Source organism: Conger conger, chromosome 13 (genome assembly GCF_963514075.1).
Source record: "Conger conger chromosome 13, fConCon1.1, whole genome shotgun sequence".
Taxonomy (NCBI): Eukaryota; Metazoa; Chordata; class Actinopteri; order Anguilliformes; family Congridae; genus Conger; species Conger conger.
This window is the reverse complement of record NC_083772.1, coordinates 7,423,872-7,437,531: the sequence shown is the minus strand read 5'-3', so window position 1 is coordinate 7,437,531 and position 13,660 is coordinate 7,423,872. Positions and strand designations below refer to the sequence as shown.

Genomic DNA, 13,660 nt, shown 5'->3' with positions numbered 1-13,660 from the left:
ACAATGGCTCTGTTCAAAACTGCATACTTGGCATACTACTAGTACTACATTTCAATGAAAGTCCTGCCTGAAATTTAGTACTAGTAGTAGACTAGTATGCGGTTTTGAACACAACCAGTGATCCCAAGCTCAACTCAAAATCAGCCACTGTCCATAACATTACTTTGCAATCTCCATCAGAGTCTCCAGACTTAATCTTGGTTACAAATGTCTGGGTTTTAATAGAAGAGGGCAGCTCACAAGCATGGGCCAAACATATCTGCAGGATTTTGAAAGATTCTGTAATGAGGAATGTTCAAGGAATCACTCATAAAAGTTCACCAATAGACGAAGACTCGACTAGTGTTTTCCTTGTGGAGAGACAGTGCTCAATACTAGTGACCAGACCCATATTAGCCTACTACACATTTGCATTATAATGAACATTTTCAGTGAAAAGCTTTACCCTTAACATGTAATAAATATATAGGCCTATGAATAAATTGCCTATATAAACAGAAGTTGAGGACTGCGACGGGACAACGCAAGTAAAACATTTAATTTGTATTCAGGGGAAAGGTGAAAACAGCAAAATGTCGATTGTGCTGCGCCTTTCACATCAAAGTAATTTAGGAGGGAGGTTCGGCGTCCGACCCTTGGCTGCGTCGTATAATGTTTTTGTTTGGAAATGCGAAGTATATTAAAATGAGTTAATATGCTTAACAAGGAACGTTTGACGTCTGTTAAAAATCATTGACACTCCGGAGAGCAGAACGAGAACGTTTCCACGAGCTATTTAGACTTGTCTAATCACACACTACGTAGCTACTACGGGAGGATTGGGGAAATTTAGGGGCGTGCCGTTTCGATTGGCTGCAGGCGCTCGTAGACGGAGAGAAGGGGAAAGAGTGAGAAGAGAAGGGGAGGGAGGAGGAGGAACTGCAGAAAAAAGTTAGTCTAAAAATGGCTTCCTTTTCTTTGGAGGCAGGAGTAGAAACTGAAAACTCCTCGCCAGAGTCGGCTCCCGAATCAGGCAAGTTGAAAGAAGAGAATGCGGACCCCGACGACGATTCAGAGCAGTTGTTTGAAACTTTTGAGAACTCTGCGCTTAGCTTCTCGACCGACCAGTTAGCATGTCTGTGCGAGGCGCTTCTACAGGCGGGCAATGTGGATCGCCTGTGCAAATTCCTCGCCTCCATCCCTCCGACGGCCGACCTGCTACGTGGCAACGAGACCCTATTGAAGGCCCAAGCATTGGTAGCTTTTCACCGGCAGGAATTCAAGGAGATGTACGCAATTTTGGAGAGTCACTACTTCCATCCAAGCAATCACGGGTACCTCCAGGACCTTTACTTGCAGGCGCGCTACAAAGAGGCAGAGAGGTCCCGGGGTCGTACTCTCGGCGCAGTTGACAAGTATCGACTGAGGAAGAAGTTTCCCCTGCCAAAAACAATCTGGGACGGAGAGGAGACCGTGTATTGCTTCAAGGAGAAGTCTCGCAACGCGCTGAAGGAATGCTACAAAAGCAATAGGTACCCGACTCCAGACGAGAAGAGAAACTTGGCGAAAGTCACCGGGCTCTCCCTCACTCAAGTCAGTAACTGGTTCAAGAACCGTCGCCAGAGAGATCGAACCCCGTCTGGTGCCAACAGTAAAAGGTAACGTTATAGCAAGTCTCCTCGTCTCCAACCCTCTTCCACTGTTCTGGTTCACATTTCTCGCTTTTGCTGCTTGATTATTGGTCTCCGATCTTTATCCAGCTTCCGAATACATGTGTCTACAGTGTAAACAAATGCCTTTTGTTTTCGTGTCTCTATAAACTCTAGAAAAAAAAAAAAAAAAAAAAAAACAGTTGACAGTGAGACTCAAAACATTGAGCTTTTCCGGTGTGCTTTCAGCCATCAACAGGAGGCCTTCGCTGTATAGCAGTATACACAACAAATCTAAAACACAAGTTGGCTACTTCATTATGCATTTAGTACAAAAGGATTTCTGCTCTGGAGGAAACCGTAACACTTGGGATAGCGAGTCAACAGGCTTAGACGGCCATTACTTTTGTTAACGTTAATAGTAAAAGTAGCCAAATGTAACGAGCTGATTAAGACATTCAGATGCGATCATGGCAAAATTATTATAGTACCCTGTTCTGACATGAAACTCAAAGGAAAAGTTTCAAGCATGACCCAAGTTATTATATCCATCATACGACTGCACAAAGAAAGCCACATGCTAGCTATAACTGACAAAATCTCGCCTGCGTCTGTGTGATTGGCAGATTGAATGAAGTTCCGATTGTTGGGGCGAGAGGAACGTCGAAAACGTAAGGGCCAGATAAAGACCAGGGCAAACCAGAGAGCGTGTTCCTTTGTTGTGAAATGTGAGCTCTGGGAGCCGAGGGTGTTTCGTGTTTCCTGAAACCCTGCACCGCAAAATCTCCCCGCGGTTGACGTCTTTCTCCAGAGCGTCTGGGCCGCGGGGAGCGAGAAAGACATGTCTCGTAAAACAGGTAGCCCTGACGGCAAGTGTTTGCCGGTTGATTTTAAAATCAAAGCGATGACCACAGAGGGGGAACCAACCTACACCCTACACTGCGTTTTTATCTGTGCAGCTGTTTTTCTTAATTCCATTGTGAAGCTATCGTTTCTTTAACGAATACGTAAGAGCTAGTGTAGTGTAATTGTCATGGGAAGCAAGACTCGACTGTGTTCAAAACATGCAAAATACGGAGAGGGAGGGCTGGAGCTTCCAAGTTTTATCTTATCGGGGAGTTCATGGCGAGGCTTTTGACGGCGAGTTTCTCTCGGTTTTCCTAGCTGATAACGAGTCTATCCTGTGGCTTCCGTATTAGGAGCTAGTGGATTTCCTGGTGGTTTCGATGAAAATGCACATTGTTATTTTAATGAACGTCACTGGGTCTAGAATTATGACGAAGTGAATTGTTGGCATTAATTATTTCAATTATTTTCTTTCTTTCCATCATTTTGTTTCCTTTCTCTCATAAAAAAAAAAAAAAAAAAAAAAAAAATATGCTTGCTCATACCTTCATTCCTTTACCCTCTCTCTCTCACAGTGAGTCTGATGGCAATCACAGTACAGAGGACGAGGCCAGCAGGGGCGGCCTGGAAGACGTCATATTGACACCTGTCGCCCACGACAACCCTGGCTGCACCACCGCTTCCCTCATCTCCCTCTCTGGCGCCCCCTGCAGCTCTGGAGGTCAGCTGCTCCTCAACGGTACCAGTGGTTTCCTCACCACCTCTCACTCCCTGCTTCTGAACGGAGGCTCCCTGCTTTCGGGGCCCGGAGGGGGGGTCATCATCAATGGCCTTACCCTGAGCGATGGGCACACCATCCCCCTGAGCCCCGTAATGGGCAGCTCCCCTCTGCTCCTCAACGGGGCCCAGATCATACCCAAATTAGCCGGCGGCATGGACCTCGCTCCAGAGGACCAGGCCGGAGCCAACCAAGCTGCCCTGCCCACCATTGTCCTGAACCCTGGCGTCAATCCCAACGCTGCCATGTCTCTCCCGCTGCCGGGAGACACCAAGCCGACCCCGAGCAGTGCCGGACCCACGGTCATCGCCACCGTTGAGTTCATCAGCTCCCTGGCTGTGCAGGACGGTCTAGCGATGAAGCCTGACAACGACCCCCAGACCCTGTCCCCCACCTCTGCCGCCTCCTCCTGCTGCACCTCCCTGTCCACCCTCCCGTCTTCGGTCCTTTCCCACGCCAGCAGGCTGTCTGAAACTCACGCCCTGGTGGCCCGGTCCCAGCCCGGCCAGGTGGTGCCCATGCCCGCCCAGAACCCGGAGGTGGTGGTGTTCGCCACTGCTGGGTCTCAGCTGACCCCCAGTAGTCAGATCTGCCAGGTGGTCTCGTCCTCCTCTGGCCCCATGCCCCAAATCCTGTCTCTGCCCCAGGTGGTCCCCTCCATCCAGGGTGTTCCTGTGTCCCAGCTGGTCCAGCACCCGGCTGGCTCACAGGCCTCCCCGTGCCCTCAGCTGGTGCCCGTGTCCCCCATCACCGCACAGCTCCCCCACGGCTCCCCCGTCCCGCAGTTCCAGCCTCAGACCCTCCACATCGCCTCCCGCCTGGCCCCCGTGCAGCAGCTGCTGGGGTCCTCCACGCCAGGCGAGGGCGCTGCAGGCATTCCCCAGCAGCCGCAGCCAGGGCTGGCCCTCCAGCTGGGTGACCAGCTGGCCCCGGCTGGCACCCCCCTGTCCACCCACATGCCCGGGACCCAGATCATCCCCATCTCCTCCCCAACGCAGGTGGTCCCCGCAGCGTCCCAGACAGGCCAGGCCACCACAGCCCACCTCGTCCCCCTGTCACTGCCCCAGCTGGTGCCCGTGTCCTCCGTGGCCTCTGCCTCCTTCCCCCAGGTGGTGCCGGCCTCTCCCTCCCTCTCTTTCTCTTCGGCCGGCGGTGCCTTTCAGATCCTGACCTCGACCGCCGGCCCCAGCATGGCCATGGCCCAGGGGCCATTCAGGGTCAACCAGCTGCAGACCGTGGGGGCCCCTGCTGGCAATGCCCCGGGGGTCCAGTTCCTGAACTCTGCGCCCCAGCTCATTCAGTTTCCTGCAGGCTCCCCGGGTAAGTCACACGGGAGACATTTCTCTTCCAGCTGTTCAAGCAGTAGTTCCACATGGACTCCCCCCCCCTCTTTATTTAACCGTTTGAGGAGGAGGTTTTTGGAATGTTTATTTTCAAAATGAGTCGGTGTTCTAGAACTCTTATTGCTTTTCAGTCACTAGTAGCGTGTTGTTACATCAGCCTTACTATTCACATATTTGATCTTGCTTCTTAAAGGGTTAAAAACCTGTAATTGTATTTGGTCGCTGTTAAATTCCATTCTTAGCCTGTGATTTCTGTCTCCCTCCACCCCCGCCTGCCCCGTCCAGCGGGTAACCTGGTCCTCACGGGAGGGCCCCATTCTCAGCTTGCTGGATGCAGCCCCATTCTCAGCATCCAGCAAGGCAAGCTGGTCCTGACCATTCCGGCGGGGGTGCAGTTCGCCAACCTGCCCCTCAAGCCTGGTCTGGAGGAGCCCTCCGCCGCCACCAGCATCGCCCCCAGCAACGGGGCCATGCCCCTCACGCCGGTCATCTCCCTGGCGCCCGCCCCTGCCCCGGCCCTCATCTCCTCCGCCTCCCCCGCGCTCTCCTCCGCCTCCTTCCAGACTCCGGAGGTCTCCCTCGGGTTCATCGGCTCGCCCGCGCTCTACTCCAGCCCGCAGCCGGGGGCCCCGGCCACGCCCGCCTCGGGCGGGGCCTCCCCGCCGACGCCGCAGCCGGCCCTCAGCCCCGAGAGCCTCCTGTCCCGCAGCCCCGCCTGCTCGGGCCCCCTGGCCCCGGCGCACCTCCCCTCCTCGGCCTGGAGCCCCGTGTCCCTGCCCGGGGGCCCCGGCCTGGCCCTCTTCGACGTCCGTGGGAAGGGGGACCTGGCGGACGAGCAGGGCCTGCTGGGGCTGCCCGGCAGCGAGGGCCTCCTCCTCGGGACCTCCCCTCTGGACGGGGACGTCGGCGGCACGCCGAGGGGGATGGAGGACCCCGACGACGTGGACGGAGACCCCAAGATCCTCACCCAGCTGCAGTCTGTACCGGTGGACGAGGACTTGGTTCTGTGACGCGTGATGGTTTTTTTACAGAGGGTCATCCCTTTCCTTAACCTTCCGTCCTCACCTTCTCCCCCCCCCCCCCGCCCCCTCTCCCCACCCTAATCCACCCCTCACCCCCCCCCAAATCCAAACCAGCTGCAGCTTGGCCTATCATCTAGAACTGGGCAGTTTGGTGCACGCTCACAAAGACCTGAGGTCCAGGGTCCCCTGGGACAAGACATGAGTGCAATAGAGGAGTAAGAAGAGTGAGGGCCACACTCAGCTAAGCCTAACAGAGGGCCACGTAGGAATTTGTGGTTTCTTGGGGCAAGAACAGTGGCTCACCCAATACTGTTTGGATTTCATGTGACTCAATGTTGGAGGTAGAGACTCCAGTTTTGGGGGGGGGCTGAGAGTGGGCATCCTTGCTCCTTCACTTGCTCAGCAGTGGGGAAAACTGCCATTCAGGCAGCGGCCAAGACACTCCAATAGGGGGAGTTTGAGGTGCTCCTTCTTTCAGCCATTTTTAAGTGTACTACCAAGTTTTTTTTGCCTTTTCGGGTATCCCCAAATCAATCGTTGAGAACACTCATGGGGTAGGGGGGGCACGATTCTGTTTAAAAACAGGCAACAAAGCCTCATTGGTGCCACACGGACAATCTCTGTTACTGAAACCGTGTAGACATTCGTAAGCCGCGGAGGGCCGTTCACGGCTTCCTGATTCCCGTCCATCGCCCGTCAGGCCTCCTGCAAACCGGAGAAGAAGAAGAAGAAGCCGTGAGCTCCGATCTCGTGGACGGTGCTCGCGCGCCACAGGCCTCGGCTGGCTGTTCTTGAGGAGGTGTGGAGACGCAGGTGTTGAGCGGACGGGCGCTTTGCGTTTGTGTGGCCGCGTAGCGTCTCTCCTCTGCACCTGGCACCTGAACGGAGGGGGGCCCCCTGTTCTGTAATCGTGGGGGCTGCCTCTGCCATTTCAAAGTTTCATACCCCGCCTGGCTGAGTGGCCCACGTTCTCGGTTCTGCTCCTGCTCGGTTATGACCTCCTCGAGATTGAGATCGAGATTACCGAGAAGTTCCACATGAGCACGCGGCTGAGTTCATCTGGGATTTTATTTGTGTTTTTTTTTCCCTCTTCAGATACTTTTGTATTTTTTTAAATGTTGATATTGACATGCACAAAACTAAAACACTACATTTTTCTAACACTATGCAATCAAATACATGAATTAGTTTTTCTATACAGGCCTATATATAACTAGCAATATGTCTGAATGTCTTTGCTTTTTTTTTTTTTTTTTTCCTCTCCACAAGTATAAGGATGTTCCTTAGAAATAGCAAGTGCCTTTTCTCCCAAGGTCCTTGGGTTGCTATGTAAATGCAGTCGTTATATTTAATTTTCTAGTGTGTACATTAATGGGGTCTCATATCATGGCTAATTTCTTCTACTGTTTTAATCAAACAAACTCCACAATTGTAAACCATATGAGCAACACTAACACTAATTAGCCCCCCTGTGATCCAAATTCACATGGATAAATTCACATGCGTGGGTTAAGATGGGTCAGATGTCTCGATGTGGACTGTTCTAAGGAAGAAAAGCTGTAGAAAGGGTGCTATTTTACATAACAAAATGCTGGGAGTTTAATGGGTTTGCTCTATGTTTTCATGTGTAAACTCTTAGAAGGGTCAACAATAAGATTCATTCCCAGCCCAAAACATAGCAGTGTAATGTTGAATGTTGAAATTGTTGTTTATGGTCATGTTTGATTTAATTGTACTGTAAGGGGCCTGGCTGTAATATTTACATCTATAGACATACAGATGCATGTCCTGCTTTAACACTTAGTTATGATGTCAATTTAGTTTTTTTTTTAATGCCATAGGATAACTCTACTCTAAGGTTAAATTCTACTCCGCACAGTAGGATAACATGATGTCTTCTGATCATTGGACATGATGTGGTATAGTTGGGAACAGCATGACTTTGCCTGGGGCTATTTCTGGGTACATTCTGATCCTGGTGACTGGTTGTGACAGGCTAACTCTTGCCCTAATCATAACCCCAGCATTTATGTATTGAGAGTGGATAAACGTATACACAGTACCCACCCTTGATTCAACAATGCTATGATTGCTGGCAGGACTGGTGATTATGGGCAGAATTTATCTGGCTTCACACATTGGCAGCAAACCCAGGACACGGTGTGATTTATGAATATCTTTATTAGTCATTAGTCTCTGCTGCTAACATTCTGTACCACAACTCCACCCACCAAGGGAACATATTTGGCACACGTGTTAACACTCCAGTCAATGGGAAATCTTTTTTTCCTGACATTTTGCACAAGTGTGCAGTTTGTTTCCATCTTTTTACTTCAGGAAGTCAGCCTCATGTCGCAACCCTTACTTTCCTAGACATGTAGACAACAGGTTATGTTCTGTTACAGTGTTTTGGTAACATTTGGAGAATGTTTTTTTTGGTTCTGCCAGAAGGATGCTTTTCATGCCAATTTTGGGAATTAATCATATTTGGCAGCCCCTTCAGCATGTGCTGCCATACAGAATGTAAATGCCGTCTGTCTTACAGTTGTACATAACATGCATACTATCCCTCAGGTGTAGTTACACGTTACCACATTCTGTGTGTGTATTTTAAACATCAATCTTTACTCTGATGTCGCATGTGTGCATAAATCAGTTTTTATTGGTTAAGAAGCCCTCAACCTAATTTAGCATGACCGTTTCAGTTTGAATATTACAGTTATGGATTTTAATATCTGCCTATCATGGCCTGTCAAATTTGAAGGTATCAATGTGAATTCACAGTAGCATCTACTTTCTACTTTTTACAATACAGGTTTTGAAGGAGAACTTCAAACAGTGTGTGTGTGTGTGTGTGTGTGTGAGCGTGTGTGTGTGAGCGTGTGAGAGTGTATGTGTGTGCACGTGCACCTAGTCCAGCAGAGATGACTGAACCAGTGTAATTTGGGGAAGTGGACATTAAGTCTGGCTTACACTCACACGGAAACTGTGTAATATATGAGCACTAATTATGTGAAGCATAAGCTACGTTCAGACTGAAGATTAGTGTCCCAATTTTTCCCTTATGCGACAGTCCAGATGCATATAGAATGTATAGAACAGGTTTGACATCTCTAAAAATAAATTGGATATGTAGCCTTGTGACTCAAAGTTCAAATTTGACTAATTGGAGTGATTCTTGCTCGTCATGTGTCGTGATTGTGACTGTCATTCTACGTTGACCGTACGGTTAGGTTGCTTTCAAAAATGAACATGAAGAGTCCTAAGCAACCAGGTCTGATGGGCGTTGAGCATTAAAGCCTGCAGTCTGAACGTAGCCATTGCGTTTGGTTTAAAACGGTTCGTCTGTGCAAGGTCCAGGCCTTCTGGACCACGACTGCACAATACAGCTGTTAAGCTTTACCTCCAACCAAAAAAAACAAAACAAGAAAACAAACTAAAATCATCAGTTTTTGTTTTATTTTCTATGTCTTCTGTGTCTTCATAACTTGCATTAAAAGCGGGCGTAAATCTCTTTCTGACTGGAATTCAGAATATGGTGAGGAAAGTGTCGTTCACAGGGAAGTGTTTTGGCCTGTGGCCTTGACGTCACAGCCATTCACTGCTTCCTCCACGTTCACGAGTTCACTTTCTAAAGTACTTTAATCCCAACGGGATGACCACACCGACCCTTAGTATTGAAACCAAGTCCATTTTATGTTGTAAGGTCAACTAACTTTTTATGGAAATATATATATATACATTTTATATGCATATACTCTAAAATAGGACTTTTTTTTTTATTTTTTAGGCTGTATCTTTGTGAAATGCATATTGTATTTTTTGAATTGCTAAGTGTATGAATGGGTCTCCCAAGCCCCAAGTCTCTTCCACTTGATTGGGAGACCACAGACACGAGTGTGTGTGCCTTGTGGTGTCCCATCTTTGCTGGTTTATTTACTACAAATAGACGAGAGAAACTGTTACGACTGTGTGTCTGTACACGTGCGCTCATTTCTGTCTGGGTTCGGACTTTTCTTTTCTTTGTTTGTTTGAATGGCATTTGTGAATTCACCTTTTGTTTGGATTTGCCATCATTACCCCTCCCTTTATGTGCACTCTTGCTCCCTTTCTCTCTTTCTCTCGCGCACAGACACACATGTGAAACCTCCAGCTGTTTAACCAAAGTTGTCTATTGCTTTTAATAAAGGGATTCATTTTGAGGAAAGGTGTTCTATGGTGAAAACACCTCTCAATAATTTTTTTTACTCTAAAGGTATTTTATTTTTATAAACCATTTTATGACATTGTAATAAACATTTTAAATGAACCGCTCTGTGTTTTTATTTAAAAAATGTCAAATTAAACTGGCTTCGCCGTCTCAAACGGATGGACACCAATCAGCGAGTGAATCAGTTTCAGTTCTCAAACCTTAGTGCCCTAACCTTTCATTTGAATGGGAAATTAGACCACTTTCACATTCAAATGTATAAATTTCTTGGGTATGCATTCGTTATGGACGACTGACAATGAAACGGAAAAGCACTGGTCCGCCAGCGACTGTGTTTGTGTGTCTCGCTGTGTACACAGCGGTGTGCAGGTGTCGGTGCTTTAGCACGCTGCGGGTGTTGTTCCAGCCCTGATGCTCTCGGGTTACCTGCGAGCTGCGCTGTGTCTGGGCGTGTCTGGCGGCTACGACTGCCGACACGCACGCTCCCGTTAACACACGAGCGAGAACCTGCTGATGCACACACGGCCAGGGCAGTGGGGCGGATGCAGGAGGGACCCAAAGCGACCGCACCACACTTGGGCTAAACAGCCAGAGCACTGAGAAACCCGTTTCTAAACAGTCTTTGGGTTACACATTCTTGTTTTTAGATTTAGATTTTTAGGTTAGAATCTTTTTATTTGATAGCTTCACTTTGACATTTGTTTCGGTTATCCTTGCTTGGCCGTCCCATTTGGGTGTGAAGGCAGGAGAGCGGAATGCGGCAGAGGGCTCCTGCTGAACGTTTCGTGGCAGGCGAGTTTTGAGGCCCTTGGAACCACAGAGCGCGCGCTACTGCGCACCGCGGGAGTGCCTCGTTCCTGCACCGAGTGCCGGGACTCTGGGCTGGGGAGAGAGGAGTGCGGAGAGCCGTCCTTCAGGGGACGGAGGGGCGGCGCACCTCACCCAGACCTGGCGGGATACAGCCTACCCCCCCGAAGAGTCTGAAGAGTCTGAACTCGGCGCCCGGACCGTCCCGAGGACCCAGTGGGCCTCTCCCGAAACCCCCCCCCGCCGTTGGGCCATGACGTGGCGCTTCTCCCCGGAGCAGGTGGCGTGCGTGTGCGAGGTCCTCCTGCAGGGCGGCGCCGTGGAGCGCCTGGCCTCCTTCCTGCACTCCCTGCCCGCCCGGCCGGAGCTGCAGGGCCAGGAGAGCGTGCTGAGGGCCCGCGCGGCGGTGGCCTTCCACCAGGGCCGCTTCCCCGAACTCTACGCCCTCCTGCGGGGGTTCCCCTTCTCCCCGCGGAGCCACCCCCTCCTGCAGCAGCTCTGGCTCCACGCGCACTACCTGGAGGCGGAGCGGCAGCGGGGGCGCCCCCTGCGGGCCGTGGGGAAGTACCGCATCCGCCGCAAGTTCCCGCTGCCCCGCACCATTTGGGACGGAGAGGAGACCAGCTACTGCTTTAAGGTAGGGCGACAGCCGTGGGGCAAGGTCGCTCCTGTGGCCTTGCATTGCACCGCACCGATGTTGCTATGGGCGATGAATCAGACTTGTACTGTGTCTTTAAAAAGTAGACAATGTTCAACTAACAATGCGCATATATTCATCATTTGAAAGATGAGTACTGGGAAAATTGTGTTTCTTTTTAAATGGTCAATAAATGAAGACGTTACTGGTGTCTACACCAGTAAAAAGAGTCTTTGGCCTGAAAGTGAAGCATTCTGGGATTCAGCTGTATATTATATCAAACCACAGTGAGCAGGGTCCCTCAGACCTGGCCCAGCAGGCCAGGAGCACTGCAGGTTCATACCCATCCCTCTAATCAGGACCCTTTCAAATCTGCCACTCCAGGGGACCAATGAGGGCAGCCTGGGTTTTGGAGGGTAATAAATACTGATAAGTACATTTGAGGTAGAGCAGATTAGTACAATTAGTAGTTATTTAACAGAACTAAGGGGAATTGTTGGCAATGTTTTTAATGTCCATTTAGTAGAATTGTAGCTTCTGCGTTTATGTTGTTTCTGTCTGCATCAGTCTGCAAGTTTATTTTGATCTGCCCAGTAATGTGCATTAAAGAAAGCGACAAATAAGTTCACCCACTGCATTGTGTGTGTGCGTGTCTGTGTGTGTCTGTGTGTGCGCGTGCGTGTGTGTGCGCGTGCGTGTGTGCGTGTGTGTGTGTGCGCGTGCGTGCGCGCATGCATGTGTGTGTGTGTGCGTGTGTGTGCGCATGCGTGTGTGTGTGTGTGTGTGTGTGCACGCACAGGAGAAGTCGCGCAGCGTCCTGAGAGAGTGGTACTGCCACAAGCCGTACCCGTCGCCGCGGGAGAAGAGGGACCTGGCTGACGCCACTGGCCTCACTGCCACGCAGGTCAGCAACTGGTTCAAGAACCGGCGCCAGAGGGACCGGGCCAGCCAGTGTCGGGACAGGTGAGGGACCGCTGGGTCAGCGGGCTGGGTGACCGGGCTGGGTCAGCGGGCTGGGTCACTGGGCTGGGTCACCGGGCTGGGTCACCGGGCTGGGTCAGCGGGCTGGGTCAGCGGGCTGGGTCAGCAGCTGGTTTGGGTCACTTTGCAACTCAGCCTTTTTTTCCCCTCTGCGTCTTTCTTCCTCAGTCTGCCCGGGGTTCAGCGGCTGGATACCTTTCCAACAGATCTATCAGTCGTTGGCTCTTTTTTTCCCCCACAGTCTAATCATCTTTTGTCTGTTCGTCTCTCATTCTTTTTGCCACAGCAGTTGCATGGTTTCCCTTCCCCCCCCCTCCCCACTTCCGTCTTTTTCTCTGGTCCTGGCCAGGTGCCAGCCTCCTTCACAGCTCCTGGCTAACACTGCCCTCTGCTGGGGAAACCATGAAACAGTCCATCTCCTCTCAAATGTGCCTCTCCCCTCTAAAACGCTCTCTGTCAGGGAGGGGGAAGAGCCCAGCGGATCCCCGTTTCTGAGCTCAGACGTTCCCCAGCTCGGATGATGACCTTTGAACCCCCGGGGGGGGGTCCCCCAACAGTTCCCAATGCGGGATACCAGATCTGAGGCCCTGCTGGACACCCACAGAGACCAGCTGAGCTAGAACCCGATTGGTTGTGAGGGTTTTGTTGGCTTTTGATTGGATAAAGTCCTTGGCAAGACAGGCCAATGTCTACTGGTTTATTTCCACGCTGTAACTCTCACCGTCAGCATTAATACATGCATACTCTTTTAGAAGGCTCGGAGAACAGGACACAGGGTCCTGGAATCCCTCAGGGCACCTTGTGTTCCAGTGTCACTGATTTAATGTGCTGGCTGCAGGTGGGAAGATTGCACCTGGAGATTTAACCCTTAATGTGGCTGTTACCGTTAAGCATCTTTCTCTATTCAGTGCCATAAAAAGCTTTATGAAATGTTTCCATTTCTGTCTGATCACCTATTAAAAAAACCTTTAACTGCAGTTTTGAGTGAGGGCTTCTTTACCGTAACGTTCGTTCAGAATTCTTCTGCACGGGATGAACTTCATTGTTGCACTTTTAAAGGTGACGTCAGCAGGTCCACGTGCCAGTCCAGGAGAGCAGGCCCAGTGTTCAGCGCTCATGCGTTTGAATAAGTGTACACACACACACACACACACACACTCGCTCAGGTACAGTCAGTGGTTATAGGAAGGGGAACCGCGTGAATGAAAAAACCAGGTCAAACAGACGTCACGTTCCACCCAGTTTATTGAAGCTGAGGTACGGGGCTCTTTTGGAGGTGTGCCCACCTTCAGCGCAGAGCATGCCAGACCCAGCGAAGAAGCCAAGGGCAAGCGCTTGAGCGGAGAGCGAGAGGCGTTCTGTAGAGCTCGCTCCAGGGGGGTCTGCCCTCGGGCAGGGTCACCGCAGC

General features: G+C 50.7%; 3 protein-coding genes across 3 annotated transcripts in view; 2 read left to right on the top strand and 1 right to left on the bottom strand.

Annotated features, from left to right (window-relative positions):
* The first annotated feature begins 905 nt into the window (after nt 1–905).
* six5 (SIX homeobox 5) lies at nt 906–5,605 on the top strand. The gene is made up of 3 exons (XM_061217745.1): nt 906–1,637; nt 3,050–4,572; nt 4,881–5,605. Exons 1-3 carry the CDS (start codon nt 943–945, stop codon nt 5,603–5,605), a joined length of 2,943 nt encoding a protein of 980 aa, XP_061073729.1. The 5' UTR covers nt 906–942.
* Nucleotides 5,606–10,887: 5,282 nt separating this feature from the next.
* On the top strand, nt 10,888–12,796 carry six9 (SIX homeobox 9). The gene is made up of 3 exons (XM_061217109.1): nt 10,888–11,271; nt 12,071–12,234; nt 12,713–12,796. The coding sequence occupies exons 1-3, from the start codon at nt 10,888–10,890 to the stop codon at nt 12,771–12,773; spliced, it is 609 nt and encodes a 202-aa protein (XP_061073093.1). The 3' UTR covers nt 12,774–12,796.
* Nucleotides 12,797–13,479: 683 nt separating this feature from the next.
* Nucleotides 13,480–13,660, bottom strand: part of qpctla (glutaminyl-peptide cyclotransferase-like a) — a 10,584-nt gene continuing 10,403 nt past the window's right edge. The window contains exon 7 of the mRNA XM_061217107.1: nt 13,480–13,660. This exon is cut by the window's right edge and continues 1,815 nt beyond it. The gene's annotated coding sequence lies outside the window, so the exon portion shown is untranslated.

Excerpts from the sequence above, each read along its gene's own strand:
- six5 (XM_061217745.1), top strand. The coding sequence starts at position 943 with ATGGCTTCCTTTTCTTTGGAGGCAGGAGTAGAAACTGAAAACTCCTCG. Across the intron at positions 1,638-3,049 it reads TCTGGTGCCAACAGTAAAAG|TGAGTCTGATGGCAATCACA; the intron begins GTAACGTTATAG and ends TCTCTCTCACAG. Across the intron at positions 4,573-4,880 it reads GTTTCCTGCAGGCTCCCCGG|CGGGTAACCTGGTCCTCACG; the intron begins GTAAGTCACACG and ends TGCCCCGTCCAG.
- six9 (XM_061217109.1), top strand. The coding sequence starts at position 10,888 with ATGACGTGGCGCTTCTCCCCGGAGCAGGTGGCGTGCGTGTGCGAGGTC. Across the intron at positions 11,272-12,070 it reads AGACCAGCTACTGCTTTAAG|GAGAAGTCGCGCAGCGTCCT; the intron begins GTAGGGCGACAG and ends GTGCACGCACAG. Across the intron at positions 12,235-12,712 it reads GCCAGCCAGTGTCGGGACAG|GGAGGGGGAAGAGCCCAGCG; the intron begins GTGAGGGACCGC and ends GCTCTCTGTCAG.